We start from the raw sequence: 21,822 nt of genomic DNA, 5'->3' as shown, positions 1-21,822 counted from the left end.
AAGGCATCCTGGCTCTCTCTCTCTCTGATCAGCTCATCTGACAACACTAAATGTACAAATTTATTTTACAAATTTCAAAGTAGTTCCTAATTTTTCCTTTCGATGACCTCCAATTACATAAGAACATAAGAACTAGGAGCAGGAGTAGGCAATTCAGCCCCTCGAGCCTGCCCCGCCATTCAATATGATCATGGCTGATCTCATTTCGGCCTCAACTCCAATTTCTCACCCTCTCCCCATAACCTTTCAACCCTGTTACTAATAAAAAATCTGTCTATCTCCTCCTTAAATATATTCAGTGTCCCAGAAATCCACTGCACTCTGAGGTAGTAAATTTGCCGTGACAGTCCCATCATTCATTCCAACATAGACCTGGTAAAGAGCCATTTCACCTGCTTCCAAAATTACCCACCCTTCAATTTGACTTGCATCACCTCTCCTGCCCTTTCAACTCAAACCAATCTGATTTACTTACTCCTTCATTTCTAAATGTCTTCATTACTGAGCGAACATTAGTTTGCAGGCCTAATATGGTTTCAGGAAAAATAAACCTGTTTATTTTAATCCCCTACATCTATATTTCAAAAGGGGATTGGATAAATACCTGAAAAGAAAATATTTGTAGGTCTCTGGGGAGAGGGGAGTGGACTTTCAAAGTGCAGTCAAAGACACAACATGGGAATTGCCTCCTTTTCTTCCATATCATTCTACCTAATTCAGGCTTGAAAAGCAAAATACTGCACAGGTTGGGATGCTGAAACACCAATGGTGGAGACTGGAAATCAGGGATGCGCAAGAGGGCAGAATTGGAGGAATGTGAAGATCGCAGAGGGTTGTAGGGCTGCAAGGGTGTACAGAGATGTGGAATGATGAGGCTATGGAGAGAGGTTTTCATCAGTCCACGAATTTTAAAATTGCTTTGTCAGATCAGGTCATGAGTGAAAGGAAATCACTTGTGTATAACATGAGACACAGTCTGTACTTTATCATCAGAGATTGGCTGGAATACGAAATCTGTTAGTTTACAGGTGCTTGACCATCACTAACAAATCCTTGAACATCAACAAGACAAGAACTAGACAAACCAGGATTAGTATTTTGCAATGCTTTATAGTATTTCGTGTTTACAGACAGGAGAAATTGTTTCTCAAATAAAGAGTGAAATATTTCAGCAAAAAGGATGCGGCTGACACTAGGCAAAAACCTGACTAATGAGTAAGGTCACGGCCAGGTAATATCAGCACAAAGCCTCATTTGAAATAACAGACACTCAAAGTGTTGGAGGGAATTTACTGAAATCATTCTATTAAGGAAGATCACTGATGTCAGGCAGGGAGTCACTTGCAGAGTTACAGGGATAAGTTACAGAGCTTAGACAGCTTTAGCAAATCCCATTCTGTTGTTCCCTCTGTCGTAAATAGAATAGAACTCCCTCAGGAAGACATCACCCAAGATCCAAAATGGTCCATTTTCAGTAGGAGCACGCAGGTAGGTGGACTCAAACCCAACAGCACAAACACCATAACTCTGTAAAACATGAGATAACAACATTCTATTAGACTCATGAACAGATTAAAGAAGCAAATATTTAGTAAAGGTTTATTAACTTCAGCTTTTAGACTGAAATCCTATAGAAATATTTTCAGTTTACACTTTTCTGGCCTCATTATAGGATTGGCAAAAGAAAGATTATTTTCTAAAGAGTTAATAATAATAATTGCACAAATTGGTTAAAACTATTAATGTTAACGTGCACTTTTTTACACTATTTTATTTGGTAGACAGCTATCTCTGACAAGTAAGGCTTTTGGCTCCCATTCAAATAGCTCAAGTTCAGTCTTCAATTCTTCAGCCATTTGAAGATGGGAATTTTATGATTCTTCCATCAGTAAGTAGAATTATCTGTGTGTGATGTCATAAATCCCACTGGAGAAAGAGGGGAATAAAGTGGGAAGGGATGGAAGGGATGGGGAAAAATAAATCTATTCTGCTCACAAAATTCATCACCTTTCAGATCACATTATCTTCACTAAATGCAATCATAAAGAAATTTACAGTACAACAGCTCAATGGAAGATGACATAGTGAAGAGAGATTAAATGCAAGTTAGATTAGAGAACTGATATAATTTTTTGCCCTCCCTCAAATAACAACATTTCTCTTATGGGCAGGATTTTGCCCTTGGCGTGGGTGCTCGGGAATCCGACCACAGCCTGCGATCAGCTCCTCACCACGATTTCAAGCGGGCGGCCCAATTAAGGCCCACCCAACGTGGAACACCAGCGCCAGTGCCAGTGCGGGTGGGGGAGTACGGCGAGCAGGCCTAGTGCGATCTTCACACGTGCGCACGAAACAGCGCGTCGATCTCTCTGAGGCACAGAGCTGCTTCAGGGAGTTGAAGCGCAGTTTAAAAAAAATAAATAAAGGAAATAAAAATGTCATAAAACATGTCCCCTCAAGTCACCATCACATGAGCTTGTGCGTGTTTTTAATTCAAAACTAAAATTTTTATTTGATGTTTATTTGCTTTAGAAAATCTCATCCCGCCTGTAGATAAGATTTCCTAAAAAAAATGTAAAGGCCGCTTGGCCTTTTCGCCTGCCCGCCAAGGTTGGACAAGGCCGTGTAAATTTGAATTTAATTAGCTTCTTAATGGCCCTTAATAGGCCTTTTAACTGTCAGCGGGCGCACAGCTGACTCCGGAGCGCACCCGCCGAACGAAATATCGCAGGACTGCGCGATGATGTCAGGACGCTCACCCGACATCGCGTGGCATTTTACGCTCAGGCATGTCGGGTGCAAGCCCACTCGCCGAGCGTAATATTCTGCCCATGGACTATTTGCAGCAAAATCATAAACATTTTCTTTATAAGGAAATTCTCTGCTTCTAATGCTTTATTTTTTACAAAGTAATAATAGGGTACAGTAGCACAGTGGTTATATAATTGGGCTAGTAATCTTGAAGCCTGGACGAATGATCCAGAGATATTAGTTCAAATCCCACCACTGGTATCTGGGGAATTTAAATTCAATTAGTTAAATAAAATCTGGGTTAAAAAGTTAGCCTCAGTATCGATGACCATGAAACTACCAGATCATTATAAAACCCATCTGGCTCACTCACATTCTTTAGCGATCCTAACCAGGTCTGACTTACATGTGACTCCAGGCTCACAGCAATGTGGCTGCCCTTGAAAATGGTCTAGCAAGCTTAGTTGTATCCAAGAAGGTGGCTTAGGACCACCTTCTCAAGGACAATTTGGGATGGGCAAAAATTCTGCCTTTGCCTGTGACAGCCACGTCCCATGAATTAACAAAACAGACAGATTTTCCAGTTCGTGTTGCAGCTATTTTGATTAAACTGAGTCACATCAAACATTGGCTTAAAAAAAAGACAGTTGTTTTACATACCTGTTGGATGTAGGCTGAGGCTGGAATAGTGAGATCAACTCCATTGATTACAAAGGTCAAGGAAGGCAGGTTTCCTACAGTATCACAGTTGACCGCGTACTATTATATAAAGAAGAAAGCATTCAGTAGATCTGCATGTGTAGCTTGTATAAACAATGCACAGCAAGGAATCACTGGGTCAAGTGTTATTCCGCAGATAACCTATCTCCAATAGCTTCATTTCTACTGAAGGAGTGAACCATACAAAAATATTTTAAAGTGATTTTTACATTGAAGGCTTTTGGTATACTGTATTGGAAAAGACTATTTCCACCAGATGGGCAGTCAAAGTCAATGTTCTATCAATTTAAAATCCTTACTAAGAGTGATTAAGGAGAAATTTCTTCACACAGGGAGTTGTTGCAGTGTAGAGTACCTTGCCAGAGGAGAGGGTCTTACTCAGTACTTTGTTATATTGCATGAACTAGGCAATCTCTTCTAAAATGTGCCAGTGTCATTGGGTCATGTGAAGACTAAAGTGGTTTACTAAAGCCAATTGTTGTTCATTGTAGTTTCCCTAAACGCCACTTGAGATCACACTGCACAAAAAGTTCTGATGAAATCCTTTTGTTTTAAAGAAGATTTTAATCCAATTATTTTAAATGTGTTTGACACCTCCGTTACAAATATCACACAACACAGCTTCAAAATATCAGCTTACGCCTTGGGGCAGCATGGTCAAAAACCTGGGAAATCCTGTCTCAACACTGCCCCAGTGTCCACTCATGTGCAGTCTCAAAAGAGTGGTATCTACATGATATTGGTAGGACAGGGTTTTAGTTGCCCACACCAGCTTATTGTGTGACTCCTCCAAATAAAAGTGAAACATTTGTGCGCACTCGCTGGGACTTAAATCAATTAATGATTCAATGGAGACCACTAAAATTAATTTTACTCAGGATTCTAACAACAATCAAATAGCAGAGGTGGCCATCCACTGCAGTAAGCTGCATGAAACCCAGGTCCCTGAGCCGTAAGGATGGTTTTGTCAACATGCACTCCACTATTATGGCCAAAAGGTGTCACTACAGTCCTAGTACTGATACAGTCTAGAATCTGTATCAGTTAGCACTTGTTAGCAAAGCTTACCTCACCGTACTCATCCTGATAGGCGCCAATCTTTTGCAGCAGTTGTTCTAATTCCTGACTTGGTGCAGTGAGCAAGGAAGTACCAGTGTCAACCATAGCTTGGCATCCTTGGGTACAGAAGGTAGGCTGGCCATCCAGAAGCACACTGGAAAACAGAGTTCCATTATTTATTTATTCATTTATGTTAAGTCGTAATTTAGAACCATGTAGCAGTCCCTACAAGACCCTTTTTTTGTTTACCTTTGTTATATCCACTTTTAATTTCCTTATTCTTTCACTTGTTTTAACAAGGAGAAATTGTCAAAGAGGAGGAGTCATATTGGACTCGAAACATTTCTCTCTCCAGACCTTCTCATTCCAGCACTCCTTCTTTATAAGGAGAAATTCTAGCTTCTTTCTGACATTTCAGATTTCTGAGTTTGGAAACTTGTCTTCATCTTTTCTTTTCAATCTTCTTTACTCATGATTCAGAATCAAAATCCTGTAAATCCCTTCCTAACACCACATGGACTGCAGCAGTTTAAGATGGCAGATAACCAACAGCTTCTCAAGGGCGATTAGGGATGGGCAATAAATGCTGAGCTTGCCCTGATGGTCACATCCTATGAACAAATTTACCCAAGAGAATTGGTCCTTAAACCTTCCTCCCCCACATGCACTGCAGGATATGTCCTCACCAAGATGTCAAAGTACATCAATTCCAGTGCCAGTATCATATCCAATTTTTGCCAGCCATTCTGAATTTATCCAATAGTACTATACTGAATGAAATAGAAATGGTTAATTCTGATCACCATTTCAAGTTACATAGCATTTACAGCACTGGAACCAGCTATACAGACCAACAGATCCATGCCAGTGTTTATGCTCCTCACGAGTCACCTTCAACCCTTCTTCATCTCATCCTGTCAACATATTCTTCCATTCCTTTCTCCCCCTTGCACTCACCTAGCTGTCCCTGAAATTCATCAATGGTATTCACCTCATTTACTCCTTGTGGTAGTTAGTTCCACATCTTGATCACTGTGTGTAAAGAAGTTACTCCTGAGCTCCTTATTGGATTTATTGGTGATTACCTTACGCTTATGGCCCCAATTCTGTTCTTATCCACAAGTGAAAACATCTTCTCTGCACCTGCCTTATCAAACCTTTCTGTAATCTTAAAGAATTCTCTGAGGTTATTCCTCAGCCTTTTTCTCTTCTGGAGGAAGGAGCCTCAGATTGTTCAATGTTTCCTGAAGGTATAATCTCTCACTTCTGGTAACATTCTAGTAAATCAATTTGAACCTTCCCCAGTTACAACATGGCTGCAGGACAAGGAGACTGCTGAAAAGAGGCTAGATGTCACAAAACAGTTCTTCATTCTAAAAGTGATCAATACCTGGAATGGTCTTTCAGATAAGGTCTTTCAGAATATTAGTGGCATGAACTCCAGAGAGATTAAAAAGGAATTAACATTGTGACGAAAAATTTCTCGTCACAGTGGACTGGACAGACTAAGTGGCCCTGTGCACTTGAACCTCTCTTTTTAAATAAGTTTAAAATTATATATTCAGGGCTTGGGGTTAATATAAATCTGTAAGTAGGAATCATAAGAGCTTGGAGTTCATGTTCTGTTGGAAATATGTTTTATAGGTATTATGTGCTCTAATTCATTATATTTATTAAAATGATATAATGTGTTTTTCAAGGTGAACTGTGGCCAGTAGGAGCCACAATGTAAGCAATCACTCATTTCTTACTTACCCTTGCATAGGGATAAGCCAGTACAGCTCTTGAAGAACAGGGACCCAGACAATTTCACCAGTATACAACGTATCGTCAACTCCTCCAAATGTCACTTCACCACCTATTTGACTACTCGATTCCCTGGAAAGAAGAAACATATTCAGCTTTACTGATGTTTCAATTAGTGCATCAGTGTTGAAACATTAGTTGCCCTCATCTAGCTTCAAGCGACTGATTGAAATACACGTCTCTCCACTCACTGGTATAGTATCTGAGCCCATATCTGAGCTTGAGCAAAACACATTGCCCTAGATTTTGAATCACAATTACCATCAAATAATCATTGACCAACAGATTATGGTGTATTGTTACCCTAGCCCCTTTTTGCGACAATCCGAGATCAGGCATACGTCTCAAATGGTTCTTCTCAACTTCAGGTTGAGAAAGACAGATCCCAGCGACGCTTACATGAGTCTGAAGGACTGATCCGTCTCTTCTAAAGGGAAAAAAGGCAGGCGAGGTAATTACCATATTCCAGACAGCCTTTTAGTGAATTAAAGCCAGATTATAATTTTCCCAGATAAGAGTCCGGATAAAAACTTTTCAGTATTGTACTCGCCCGCCTAAGGGAGTACAATGTCGGGCTTTAGAGTGAGTGATACAAAGACTATGCTTTATAAATTCTAAAATATATAAAAGTTTATTAAAGAACCAAACATGCAATTGAAAGGCTCGTTGTAAACAGTGAATCACAACTTTAGATAGGTTCCAGGAAAACAAGAAATGATATAATGTTATTTCTAGTCGGGAATCCGGTTTAAAATTTTAATTGTTGCAGTAAAAATAATTTTAAGTAGGAAATCCATCAAATATTAAAGTGATATTTGCCTTAATCCCCCAACTGAATGAGACTTGTCTAAACTGGTTAAGTGAATCTGCCTTACCCGGTTTGCTCCTAAATACTCTCAGTATTTTTTAAAACTGCATAATTAATCTCTCATGTGTAGGTGTGGTTTCTCAAGTGTCATGAGGTCCCCCTTTTTATGCTCCAAATTTTGGCTTTGATCATTGTTAATTTCCCTGAAGAACAACCCTATTCAATTCTGAGGAAATTTGTAACTACCAAATTCCAATTACGTCATGGGCCTCACATATACCAGGAAAGAGAACCTTATTGAACAGTCATGCTTGATCAAAATTTTTCCTCAGTCAGAAGGGTCTGTGTTAGAAGCTTTGAACATGTTTCTGAATTGCAAAATTTGCAACCTGAATGTGGTTTAGTTATCAAGTTTTATATTAGGCTGTTTTCCTGGCTTAAAAGGAAAATGTGTTTATCTGCATCTTTTTTGTGTGTCCCTTCTCATAAATGAATCCTTATTGCAGTTAAGACGAGCTAAGCCCTAACTTGTCAGAATATGTAGCTGAACCTTTGTGAACCCATCTTTTTTTAAAAAGAGGGTACCCTTTTAAATTTTTATAGGGAAATAGCTCTTTTGCCTTCATTATGACCATATTGCTTTACACTGATTCCTTCACAAGTCGTCACTATCAAAGGTTCATCATTATTTCCAGTTATAGTATAGGCTCATATCACTCACTCATGGCACTGCTCCATAGAAACATATCTTTAATAACTCATGATTGTATGCTGATCTTAATTAAAAGTGTGCTGTAGTGCTATTCAACTTTCAACACATGGTTCAGCGTCAGCTGTGGATCAGTGGTAACACTCTCACTATTAAGTCACAAGGTTATGAGTCGAAATTCCACTCCGGAGACTCGAGCACAAAAATCTCAATTGACACTCCAGTACTGAAGGAGTGCTGCACTGTTGGAGATGTCGGCTCTCAGATAAGGAGTTACACCAAGGCCTCATTTGCCTCTTGGGTGGACATGAAAAGTCCCATTGTAGCTTTTTGAAAAAGAGTTGGGAGCTCCACTATTGCCAAAGTTTCTCTCTCAACCTACATAATTAAAAAGCAGACTACCTGGTCATTGCTGTTTAGAGATCTTATTGTGCACAAACTGGCTGCTACCTTTCCTACTGTATAACAGTCACTGCTCTTTCTGGGTCATTAGTTAATGATCAATCTTGCTTTAATCATCTATTTGAGTTTTAGACTATGGGATTCCCACGATTTCTTAAGAAACGTCTCCCTCAAGTTTTGGTCAAGACAATCAGTTTAATGCAGACTATCCTTTAGTTGATTTCATTATTTCATTATGATCGCATCCTCTTACCTGCCCAGGTATACAGAAAACATCGGTGATGACACCAGATTATCATGCATCATGCTATCGAACACTGTTGTGGCACCCCCTGCTGAAAGTCCTGGGTATGCAAGACCAAGGATTCCACCAAATTTGGAATACTCAAAGGCAGTCCCGGGTTCAGACAGACTGAGACCAAATTCCTGATTTGGAATAGAAATGCCTGCAACCTTGGGAGGGAAACAAAAAGAGGAACAGGAAATATTACACAAAAGCTTAGAAACAAAATTCAATCCAACTGACTGATGATTCCAAAACCTGAGCCATTGATTGATTCATTCAAAACCAACAACAATGCTCCTAATACAGATTGTTTCAAAATGAGCAGAATAGTTTTATTCCTTTACATCATTTTGCTTGAACACCAGATTCGGCACAATCTCGGTTCAGACTTGGGGAGCTACCACCAAACTCCTCATGTACCACAGTAACGCCACTGTACAACCCATCAGCTGGAGCAAGACAGAAGAGGCCATCCCATGTCTCAACTTGCCCTTTTTTTGATCTCTGGTTTTGGCGAGCTTGGGGAATCATAGGCCTCAACCCGAGTCCCATGGCTGACATTTAAATAACTCATAAGAGCAGCAACAAAACATTTTCTTAGTGCAGCGTTAACTTGAGACAGTACCTTGTGGAAATCAACTGTGCTAACATTACTCATTGATTTTACTGCAATGATATTTGTAACATTCTCTATTTGAATTATAAGGTAACCATCAACTCAACTTATGACATCATAAGCCTTTGGATGAAAACGCAAGCAGCAGGAGATGAGATTCTGACCTGAACATCACTCCCTGGTACTTGGTAGTCCTCTCCTCTGATCCAAAATTGCTAAATTCGTCTCATCTGGTAATCCAATATTTAGTAATAAATTCATACTTTGCTGTGCCATTTTCATTGCTTAATTAAAATTATTGGATCAATTGTTCCAAATGACAAACTGCCAGTAGACTGCTTCATTTTCATGTGAACTTTATACCTTTTGGTTATCTATGTAGGCAGCAGCGGTCAGTAATACTGGACATCATTGGGGCTGATTAACACAGGCAAGAGAAAATGACTGCAATATCATTTTTTTTAATTCATTCTTGGGATGTGGGCGTCACTGGCTATGCCAGCATTTATTGCCTATCCAATTGCCCTTGTTTAGAGGACATTTAAGAGTCAACCACATTGCTGTGGGGTCTGGAGTCACATGTAGGCTAAACCAGGTAGGAATGGCAGATTTCCTTCTCTAAAGGACATTACTGAGCCAGATGGGTTTTTACAAAAATTGGCAATGGTTTCATGGCCATCATTAGACTTTTAATTCCAGATTTTTTATTGAATTCAAATTCCACCATCTGCCATGGTGGGGTTTGTACCCAGGTCCCCAGAGCATTACCCTGGGGGCCTTTGGATTAGCAATGCAGTGACAATAACACTACACCACCACCTCCCCTGCAAGAAGCAGTGTGCAGTCAATACCTAGGACCTTTGATGCACAATTCACATTAGCCTGGGCTTTCTGCCTTGCACCCACCAATGTTTCAGCAGGTCCAGGCTGGGAACAAAGAGGTAAAAAACTCGGGAGAGACTGCATTCCTTTGCATTGTCACCTACCTGTCAGGTCTAGCTGAGGGGAAATGAGCCTGCTCACATGTGGGTAGCTGCATGTTAAATACAAGTAGATTTATGTTCTTTTTGGATATTGGACACAGGGCCCTATAGTCTGGCATTCAGAAATCCACACAAAAGGTGAATTGAAAAGTGAGGGTTGACATATCATGTGTTTCTTAAAAAGTTGGAGGAAGGTAATTGACCATTTGATGATCAAAACGAAACTGGAGAAATAGTAATGTATCAATAGACCTGGCCCAATATGTCTCCTCTCTTATACTGGCATAATTCCCTGGCAAACCTTGTATACCCTGATATAACTCTACCTCCTGCAGGTAAATGACCCTTGCATTGGAAATATGGTTAGAATTAGCAGGGCATCAACAGCAGGGTGAAAGCTCCACTCTATCAATCGCTGAGGCATTAAAGCTTAGGCTAATTATCAACGACTCAGTAGATAGCACTCTCGCCTCAGAGTCAGAGTATTCTGGGTTCAGGTCCTACTCCAGAGACTTGAAATTCTAGGCTGACGCTGTAGTACAGTACTGAGGGGGTGCAGCACCATCAGCGGTGCCATCTTTTGGATAAGACATTAAATCTGGGACCCCGTCTGCCCTCTCAAGTGGATGTAAAAGATCCGGCAGCACAAGAGCAGGGTCCATCTATATCCCTCAACCAATATCATTAAAAACAGATTACCTGGTAATTATCTCATTGTTGTTTGTGAACCTGGTTAAGCCCAAATTGGCTGCCACATTTCCTGTATTAAAGCTGTATTAAGTATTTTTGGGGCATCCCAAGGCCACAAAAGATGCTATATAAATGAAGGGTCATCTTTTTGAAATGACTGATACCTTTTTGGTTAGAACCATGTAATACTTACGTTAACAGTGTCATATCCAAAATATCCAGTTAAACTACCAGAACCATAAGCTATGCTGAAGCGCTGTCCATTTGTTTTGAATGTTGAGGATAGATTTGGATTATATCTCTTATGGTGGCCTGAAAAGAAAGGAATGAATCATGATTTATTTCCTTCAAAGGCTGTGGCAAGTAAACTGATCATACAATGGCAAAAAAGAACCGGGAGAATAATCACTTGTTTGAGTTATACTCACTGCATGCTGCGCTGTCACAGTAGATGGATGGGACCCAAAGGTTAGAAGAGCCAGTGTCAAACAGAACCTCGAAACTCCTAGGTGGGGTACCAATTGTAATGGATCCATAGTAGAAGTTCTGGTGTAAGTTTGAAAATGGAACTTAGAATTGATCATTGTTACTCCGGATAAAAATCATGCTTTGTCATTAATCAGTGGGAGAAACCAAAATATCAATCTCAAATTATTTTAAATCTGACTCATTAAAAACTAGAAAAGTTTAAAAAAGGGGAATAGCTCTGGGAATGAAAGACTGAAGAAAGGATCAGCTATTGGCTTCTTAGGCTGGAGTAGGGGTCTGCAACCTATGGCTCCAGACTCATGTAGACCTCCCCACCTTGATCAATCAAATCCATTTGACGGTAATCATGTCTTGTTTCTTAAACTTTTGTTGACACTGTAATCGTGAGAACAACTTATTCTGTATCAAATGTTGCTAAAACATGTCTCTGTCCTGTTTTTCATTATTACTGGTATTTGAGTAACCAGTTATTGTGTTTTTGACTGAATTGTTTTTTAAATGGCTCTCCTTCTTATTAAGGTTGACTATTCCTGCACTGGGACGTTCCTGTGCTCTTCTCCTTGGAAAGCGGCAGTTGCAGAAGGGATTATAAACCCAACAGAGAGCTGAAAAATCAGAGTTTATAATCACCAGTCTGGCTGCTCATTGTCCCTGCTGACATGAGCTGGACAGTCAGCCTCTCGTGGAACTCAAACCCAATGCAACAGCATTTTAACTCAGCCTCACTTGACGACATTCCTCCCTCTGCTTTACATTAGTTTCCTTTCTTACTTACGTTTATGAAATTCAGGAGCGGCTCATCTGCAACTTCTGACTCGTATCCGGGGAAGAGATGCCGGTACTTCAAGGCGGGATCATATTTGTGAGTTTCTAAGAACTTTTTCAGCTCCCCACGCTCTTTCAGGATCTCGCGCACAGATTTACCTCTGTGCAAAGGCATTCTGAAAGGTTAAAAGCCCATCGACAGTGAGCAAATAATTGAGAGCTGGAACAAACTTTCTTTAAAAGTGAGACTTACGAACTCACTGTCATTCCAAGATTTGACACAATTCCAAGATTTGACACAATTCAAAAGAGTTCAGATCCCGATGAGAATTAGATCCTTTCTCACACTATTCTTCATCCCCAATTAAGGGCCACTGAACCACTGCTTACACTGTAACTGTGTTACAGGGCAGGGTGAGGAGGCAAGCCCCAATTCTACCTCAGCCAGAACGGAGATCAGGCCTGTGCTGTTGGTGTTATTCTGAATCGTCTAGCCAACTGAGCTTGCACTTACACTATTAAGCTTGCTTTTTTTCTGTATTTTACACACTGACTTGTCCAGAATCAAATCTAATTCCTGCAGACTGAATAAAAGGTTGTGCTTGTGTTTCAGTCATTTCCAGAAAATTCCCAAGATTTTAGCAGATCAGTAACCAAAATCCAGAATAATAACCTTTTGTCAACTCTTATGAGGGATTCTACCCATTTAACCTCTTGAAAGGAAGTTTGCAAAATGTATCCCAGGATTTCTGTTCATCCCCACGTGCATTTCACTACTTGGCTTTGAAGGTTCCTAAGCACAGCAATTACTTTGTGTAAGCAGCACAGGAACCAGGGCATCCCATGAATTATTGCTTACCTTTCCCCCAAGTTATCCTTCAATCTCCTTCTTAATTAGATGTTTATCTAACTCATTTCCTTGAATTATTTAAGTGACGCAATCTGAGTTCGTTGATAGCACTCTGCTGTTTTGGTCAGAAGGGTTTGGGAATTTGAGCCAGTCCATCAGTACAGCCGGCAACTTTTCTGGAGTCTTGACATTCAGTTGAAGGGCCCAATGACAACAAGGAACTGTGTGCCAGTGAAGGCTAATGGGGAGAAAACTGCGACAGCTTCGTCCCTGGGTGGCTTCGAACCACCAACCTTTCGGTTAACAGCCAAACGGGCTAACAGATTGCGCCACAGAGACCGACTGTTGCATTTCTCAGAGGCACCTTTATTGGTGCAAGATGTGACGGTTCTGCCTGTCTGTTTAGGTGGATATTAAAGGTTTTTCTTTTCCTTTATTCTTTCATGGGATGCGGGAATCATTGGCAAGGCCAGCATCTGTTGCCCGTCTGTAATTGTCTTTAACTGCTCTCTGAAGTGTTCAATTCAAGAGTCAACCACATTGCTGTGGGTCTGGAGGCACATGTAGGCCAGACTGGAGAAGGCTGGCAGATTTCCTTTCATAAGGAGCATTAGTGAACCAGATGTCTTTTTTTTAACAACAATCTTTGATTGTTGTCATGGTCACCATCACTGACACCAGCTTTCAATTCCAGATTTATGAATTGAATTTTAATTCCACCAGCTGCCATGGTGGGATTTGAACCCATGTCTCCAGAGCATTAGACTAGGCCCCTGGGTTACTAGTCCAGTGACATTTTTACTATGGCTCCCTCTCCCCAAAAACAGGGTTGGTATTCTGGACAGATACAATCAAATGGATAAAGAGACTTCTTCATCCAAACTGTGGGAAATAATTCCCATCTTCCCTTAAACTTGTTAAGTTTTTGCTCATATTGTCTAGTTATCCATCTTAAGAACATTAGAGATAGGAGCAGGGAGTAGGCCATTCGTCCCCTAAAGCCTGCCACACCATTCAATATCATGACTGATTTTCTACATCAACTTCACCTTCCTGCACTATCCCCTTAAGGATTCCCTTAGTACCCAAAAATACATCAATCGCTCTCTTCAATATGTTCAATGTTGGAGCATCCACAGTCCCTCTGACACTGAGAATTTCAAAGGCTGTCTTTCATTTTGGCATGTATGACAATAACTAGTTTTCCTGCTTCTAATACGTGACTGCAAATGAAGCTTAGTTATTTCAGAATTAACTTTTCCTTTAAACAAACATCCCTCTTAACAAAATGCACACCAACTAGCATATAATCTGGTGAAAATTTCAAGTGGTGTCAAGTTATTAAATTGCTTAATGACTTACTTGTGGAAACACTCAGAGAGTTGGATACAGACCAGTGCAATGATCAATAACTTCATTTTGCTTCTTTTGGTGGAGTGTCGTGGAAGATTGGAGTCAATTGAGGTCCACACAATTCCTTGAATTGTGCTGGAGATTGCAGTAGGCTGGGTGCCTTTATACTCGCAAGTAAACAGGTGATTTGTTTTTCAACTTCACTAATGAAGGTCATTTTAGCTCAAACTTTGAACGATAATGCTGCATTGTTTATTTTAAAATACAAACAGAGTAACCTTAAACGACTTAAACCTCCTGTAACCTTGATAAGAATTTTTTGGTCAGAAAGCTTGCATCTGAAGACAAGCATCGAACAATTCTGATGATTATTGGATTGTTACAGTAAAAAAGTGTTTAAATAGAATTAGGTGGAGAAAGTGAACTATTCTATTCAGTAAGTAACTACATGCATTTGTATTGTTCACAAAAAATGTCTTGCATTTATGAATAATGCAGGATGGAAATGAGGCAGAAGTTTGCAAGGACAGAGGGGTTAAGTGTTGGGTTTTTTGAGGAATGGGGTGACAATGGCAGATTTGGAGGAGAGGGTGTCAGAATTTGAGGAGAGAGAACAATTAACATTATTAGCTAACATGGGCGCCAGAAAGTGAAGGTGGCCAGCAGTTTGGTGGGAATAGGGTCATGGGAGCAGGTGGTGAGTTTCATGGACAAGATACCTTCTTATGGTCTTTCATAGGCCCCTGTGCTATTGTTCAAACTCCTTTTGCCTCAGCAACAAATTTGCGCAAGGCTGACAACACCCAATAATGTGCTTTCTAAGAACCTTTAGTTTCTGAAATGCCACAAATATTGTATTCAGCCCCTCAAGCTGAGAAACTTGGAGCTTCCGCACAAGCAGTGGCTATTTCTAGTACATGAACTCATCCCAATTGCATGAAGTACCGAGTATCCCCTACAACACACAGGTACCAATACACATTTTCAATGTCCCTTATAAAACAGACTTTCTTCTCTTAAGAATTAAATCAAACAGTAGCATTTGGTAGTTGAACTCCAAAGTACTTATTTCACTGTAGAAGTACAAGTTTCAGTATTTAATGCATCAGTTATTCATGCCAAGGTTAAACTACAAACTATTAGCCTTTCATCCTCTGGCCTCGAACATGTCAGGAGTCAGAGTTTCATGATTTCTGTGTTTGCATTGTTGGTCTCTGGTGTTAGAACTTTGCTATCACAATTGACCTTACTATAGAATGACCTTAAACAATGTATAGATGGAAATATGGGTTCTAAATCTGTAATATCTATGCTTCAACTAGGAAAATGAATCTCATATTTCTATACCAAAGAAAAGCAACCAAGCTTGGTAAACAGAATGCTTACCAGAAATCTTCAACTAGTCTCAACTGATAGGTCAGAGTTAAAGTCAGATTGAAACTCCAATCTATACTGAGTTAGCTGAGTCAGGCGCTATTAAGGGTGTACACAATTAGCCAAAGCATTCCTGGACAAGGGAAAAATTGGACTTGGTTCCTGCTCCTGATTGGCAAAGAGCAATTCATGCTGGAAGACTGCATTCTAGACAAGGGTATGCCTGATCTTGGCCATAATGACTTCCTCAATTAACTTTATGGTATTCGCAGTCAAGTTTCATGTGAGAATAACTGATACTTGGAGACATCAGCGAGCAACAGCCATCTGTGAAACTTGCATTTATATAGCACTTTTGTAGGAGCATTATCAAACAAAATTTGACACCGAGCCATATAAGTAAGGTATTAGGCCAAACAACTACTAGCTTGGTCCAAGAGGTATATTTTAAGGAGCATCTTAAAGAAGGAGGAAGCGGTAGGGAGGTCTAGGGAGCAAATTCCAGAGCTTAGGATCTAGGCAGCTGAAGACACAACTACCAATGGTGGGAGTGATTAAAATCAGGGATGCATGAGAGCTAATGCCTTCAGCAAATAAGGAGCAAACTCCATACCAAAATGGAAACGATCTCGGGAAACTGATTATACATTCAGCCATGTGCAGTAGGTAATTTCCATTACCTAATGCAAAATACAAGTGTAAGGTGCGTTACATGCTGGTAGATAGCACCATTGCTGACTTTTAGCACAAACATATGGGGTCATGAGTCCCAGAATATACTATGAATGCATTTTTTGAAAATCATGGTTAAATAATTTGACGCTCACTGTCTACGTCGATACATTAAGAATGGCCACTTTGGGGAGAGGGGATCTGTCAGCACACTTCAAACTACACCCCAGGAAGAATCAGCAGCTTGGGGAAAGAAAATCTCTGGTGCCATGGTCTTCTATAGGCAATAAAATATCTTATCCATTCGTCAGATTAATCAGCAAAAATCTAAATTATTTCTAATTATACTCCCTTCCAAAATATTATATTCAGAATGATATTGTGCTTAAAAAATTTGAAGCTTCCATTGTTGCAGTTTTTATTGGTTTTACAAGTCCAACTCAACACTTTTAATAGACTGCGCAAAACGACACGAGAATATCCAATGTAAATTGAAATATCACAGCTACGACATCAATTTACAGCAACAGGGAAAAGAAAGAACACACAATGATTACTTAGTCAAGTTTTTGTTATTGATGCTTTGGAATTGCACCTAACCCTTACGGTCCCTCTGTGATTATCAGCCTCTTTGTGTGAATTGATTATCAGTGGAAAATGGATAAGTGAAGATAACTTTCAATAAACTATTTGCTGTACTCAGGTAACAGAGGCACATTGACATCTTGCCTCACGTCATAACAAGGTTCCTTGAAGGACTTTAAACTAGGTTCAGCAACTGAATGGGTAAAAGCCCCAGGCCACTAGTTGAATTCCAACAACTGAAGGAGAAAACTGGGGTTTAGTTGCCAAAACAAATTGATTAAATGGCTTAAACTATATACAATTAAATGTGGAATGTATTACAAGAAGTTTGTCTTTTAGTATTGCTGAAATAAAGAGACATGCTGCCATGGCTTTTCATCTTTCACTCATCAGGACAGAAGAATCACAAGAGTAGCAAATGTAAAGGGGACCACAATTCACACTGCTTGAGAAGAGGGTGCTGATTGGTTGACAAGAGGACTTTGATTGGTAAAGGCTTTGCCATGGAGAATGCACCAGGGAACAGTTAACTTCCAAGCTTTTATTAAAATTCAAACCAGGCAATGGCTTCGCCCAGTCTTTTTAGTTGAAAAAGGCACAATGCATGGACATGTTCTTTCTGTCTGCAAAGGACAGGGCCATGTGTGTGAATATATGAAGCTTCTAGCACGTGTAAGTGAGCCACACTGCAAGCCCCACTTCTTGGTTGTCAGTGTAAATCTTAGCACAATCAGGATTGTGTAGCAAGTGTTGCCCAATCACTAACATCTAACATTAGACACTATGTTCTGAGTTTTGCAAACATGGGCTGGTTGAGTATAATCAGTACTTTGTGGTGAACAGTGGAAGATTCCATTTATAATATGTTGTACATCTATTGAATACTTTCAGCTTTACAACTGAAAATGCCCAAGCATTTACAGTAATACTGCAGGGGATCCTTTATTGTCTGCCCCTCTTTCTTTAAAACCTACCTCTTTGACCAAGCTTTTGGCCTTCTGACTTAATGTCACTTTTTGTGGCTTGATGTCATACTTTTATTTGTAATTCTCCTTGAAGCGCCTTGGGACATTTCATTATGATAAAGGCACAATTATTCTATATAAAATATGTAAAAGTTGTTGCTTTTGAAGAGACAATGGATCAAAGATTCCTTCTCTGCTGTCATTTCAATGAAATATTTGCAATTATTGACCAAGCAAATGACACAATTGTCAGGAGGGCGGGTTTAATCAAAATGTTGCACGTTATATATGAGGAGAGTCAGTGCACCAGAGCGATTGGTTTTAATTGCCCTCTTTTCTACAGGATCTGGGTGCCTCCAACAACAGCAGCATTCATCGCCCATCCCTCAATGCCCTCGAGAAAGGAACTTTCTTGAACGAAACTGAATGGTTTACTAAGCCATTTCAAAGGGCAGCTAAGAGTCTGGAGTTACAAATGAGAGAGATTAGAGATTGTAGGGGTCCTCTTTTCCCTCAGAGACCCTCCCCACACTCGAGTTCATGACACCAGATTTGCAAGTGTATGAACAGAATGACCAGCAAGACAAATTTCTCCTGATTCACAATTGCTTTATTGAAATCACCCACAACCCCACAGTACAAAACCCCAAAATTTAAAACAACCCATTCCCAGTACCCGACCTGAAGTCACAACAACTCGGGCTTAAACTTACAAAAAGAGGCCATTATAAAGGCTCTGGTCAGACCACATTTAGAATATTGTGAGCAATTTTGGACCCCGTATCTCAGGAAGGATGTGCTGGCCCTGGAGAGGGTCCAGAGGAGGTTCACGAGAATGATCCCAGGAATGAAAGGCTTAACATATGAGGAATGTTTGAGGACTCTGGGTCCATACTCGATGGAGTTTAGAAGGATGAGGGGGGCGGGGGGGGGGGGGGGGGGGGGGGGGGGGGGGGCAGGGGGCGGGGATCTGATTGAAACTTTCAGAATACTGAAAGGCCTGGATAGAGTGGACGTGGGGAAGATGTTTCCATTAGAAGGAGAGACTAGGACCCGAGGGCACAGCCTCAGAGTAAAGGGAAGACCTTTTAGAACAGAGATAAGGAGAAACTTCTTTAGCCAGGGAGTGGTGAATCTATGGAATTCATTGCCACAGAAGGCTGTGGAGGCCAGGTCATTGAGTATGTTTAAGACCAAGATAGATAGGCTCTTGATTGGTAAGGGGATCAAAGGTTACAGGGAGAAGGCGGGAGAATGGGGTCAAGAAACTTATCAGCCATGATTGAATGACGGAGCAGACTCGATGAGCTGAATGGCCTAATTTCTGCTCCTGTATCTTATGGTACTACAATATGGCTGAAACAAGTCACAAGGTTCCGCCAAAAAAAAAAATCAAGTTTTCACCCCAAATCTTCACAACAGCCTCAGACCAAGATAAAAGCAAAAAACTGCAGATGCTGGAAATCCAAAACAAAAACACCTGGAAAAACTCAGCAGGTCTGACAGCATCTGCAGAGAGGAACACAGTTAACGTTTTGAATCCGAATAACCCTTCAACAGAACTGATGCTGCCAGACCTGCTGAGTTTTTCCAGGTAGTTTTGTTTTAGCCTCAGACCAACATCACTACGATTTGGCTGAAAACACAATCCCCAAAACAGCTGGTCTGTCCGGTGTAGAACGTAGGCTGGAGTCAAGGCAACCAGCCTTGACACTCCTTCCAACTGCAGCCCAGAAACTCAGATCTGCCTTTCTTGTATAATAACTCAGACATGTCAAAACATATTTCCTGTTATTCCAATGCCCATTTAGTTGATTCCACGCAACGTCCGGACAAACGTCATCAGTTCCTGCTGGTTGAAGCAAAACGGGATTTTCTAAGGGAGATGTATCCAGACGAATACCTATCACTTCTCATTGGATGAGTAATTCTCCTGCTGCTTGGGGTGGCACAGTGACAGGACCTTGCTCCAAAGTTAACGAGGGTTTGAATGACCCCATTCCAATACTATTGTCTGTGGTGGTTGCATAATTCCTAGTGTGTTGTACTGATGATATATCCTGTGTAATTGTATTGGTAATCTTGATTGACTAAATGGCCTTTTGATGAGTCAGTTTTTTAACTAAATGTCTGAATTAACCTCTTGCTGCCCAGCCCTGTACTGCTGAATGCAGCTTTTTTTTGTAATTTATAGTTCCAATCATCAGGTCAAAACATGTCCACGGGTTTGAAATTATGTTCCATAAATTTCCCAGTTGGAGGGGTTTTGATCCTACAGTATGTATAGCAGATTTCCTTCCCTAAAGCTCATTAGTGAATCAGATACAATTTCTATGGCAATTCAGAGATATGGTCAACCATTACCAATGCTAGCTTTTTTAATTCCAGATTTAACCGAATTTAAATACCCCATTTTCCACAGCAGAATTTGAACTTGTCTCCAGATCAGCATTAGTCCAGCTTCTGAATTACTAGCTCCATACCATAGCCACTCTGATACTGTACACTGACATGGAGATCAAGTTTTCCAGAGGTTACAGTAGAGAGGAAGATTAAAAATTAGTTCCTTAACCTACTTGATATTGACAAACCAGCAATCTGTACCCTATTTGGAACAGGACCAGTTTTATTATTATTGGGGTGGGGGGTGGTAGAAGAGACAGGATCTGCATCACTTTCAACTATAAACAAGTCAGAACCAATTTGACATTAACTTTTGGAGAACAGGTTTGATGTGTTAATCATTACAGTACCAATGAATTCACAATGGTCAACCGCAAGCCTGGGAGCAAGCATCTTCGCACAAGTGAACATCTGTATTTCCCATCTATTCAATGTATACACTTCAAACCGTGCAAGATTTAAATAGAATACATTTCTCTACCTCAGTATTATGGCCTTTTCTTCCCCCCTGTGGGGTCTTTCTGTGGATGTGACTGGTCCTTTAAGTTTCTTCAGTTTGCAGAGGGCTCAGCAAGTTGATGCAGCTAGTAGTTATCTACACACATCCAAAACAAAAACCCAGGTTCAACCCCCACATAGTTGTGCAATAGCTGTTTTGACCCCGGGCTCTTGTAGTGACACTATAATCCCTCAGGATCCTGGTTCCCTATTGTCAGTGCTAGCCAGCAATGGCTGCTAGAAGACTACATATGTGGATGCCAGCTGAGAAAGGGGTCATATTCAGCTGAGATACTTTTCTTCCCCTTCCTTCCTATCGCCCCACAAAGCAGACCGTTACTGTCCTTCTGAAATTCATCATCAAAGCTTGAATATGAATTGTTCCCACTTGGGCACGATACTGTGTTTATTTATTTATTCTCTTTCTCCGGATCTGGGTGTCACTGGCTAGGCCAGCATTTATTGGCCATCCCCAATTGCCCTCGGGAAGGTGGTGATGAGCCACCTTCTTGAACCACTGCAGTCCATGTGGTGTAGGTACACTCATAAAGAGCTGTTAGCATGCTGATGCTCCTACACTCAATGAATTGTACTCTTCCAAGTAGTCAGGACTGGAGGGTGGGTGAAAATTTAACATATCACTGGTAATGGTTTAGCCTCACATCCTGCCTGCCAAAATAGAAAACTACAAAAGTGCTTCATCGGTTATGAATTACCACAGCCTCTCCTGAGGTTATAAAATGTGCTTATATAAAAGCAAGTTCTTCTTTCTGTCATCAATAAGACAGAAGGAACAAAGTTACATCCTGACACAGGAATCGGCTGAATGCACCCTGCACGCGATGGGTTTGGTCTTGGGAGACGGGAGACTCCTTGCAAATACCAGAGTTAATTGCTCATTCTGTGGATGTGGTATCAATCAATCAGCCCACCTGATTGGCACCACATCCACAAACTTTCAATCCCCCCACCACCAAAGCACAATGACAGCAGTGTACACCATCTACTAGATGCACTGCAGGAATTCACCAAGACTCT

The 21,822-nt window shown here is 40.6% G+C and overlaps 1 protein-coding gene across 1 annotated transcript; it reads right to left on the bottom strand.

Annotated features, from left to right (window-relative positions):
- Positions 1-1,336: 1,336 nt before the first annotated feature.
- LOC121282623 (gastricsin-like) lies at positions 1,337-14,352 on the bottom strand. The gene is given in 9 exon segments (XM_041196407.1): positions 1,337-1,527; positions 3,412-3,510; positions 4,540-4,684; positions 6,286-6,408; positions 8,509-8,708; positions 11,024-11,142; positions 11,259-11,376; positions 12,095-12,260; positions 14,285-14,352. Coding segments are annotated over 9 exon segments (1,194 nt in total). The 3' UTR covers positions 1,337-1,371.
- Between the last annotated feature and the right edge of the window lie 7,470 nt (positions 14,353-21,822).

Source organism: Carcharodon carcharias, chromosome 9 (assembly GCF_017639515.1).
Source record: "Carcharodon carcharias isolate sCarCar2 chromosome 9, sCarCar2.pri, whole genome shotgun sequence".
In the NCBI taxonomy this organism is placed as follows: Eukaryota; Metazoa; Chordata; class Chondrichthyes; order Lamniformes; family Lamnidae; genus Carcharodon; species Carcharodon carcharias.
The sequence above is the reverse complement of the archived record's forward strand: the minus strand, read 5'-3'. Positions and strand labels throughout refer to the sequence as shown.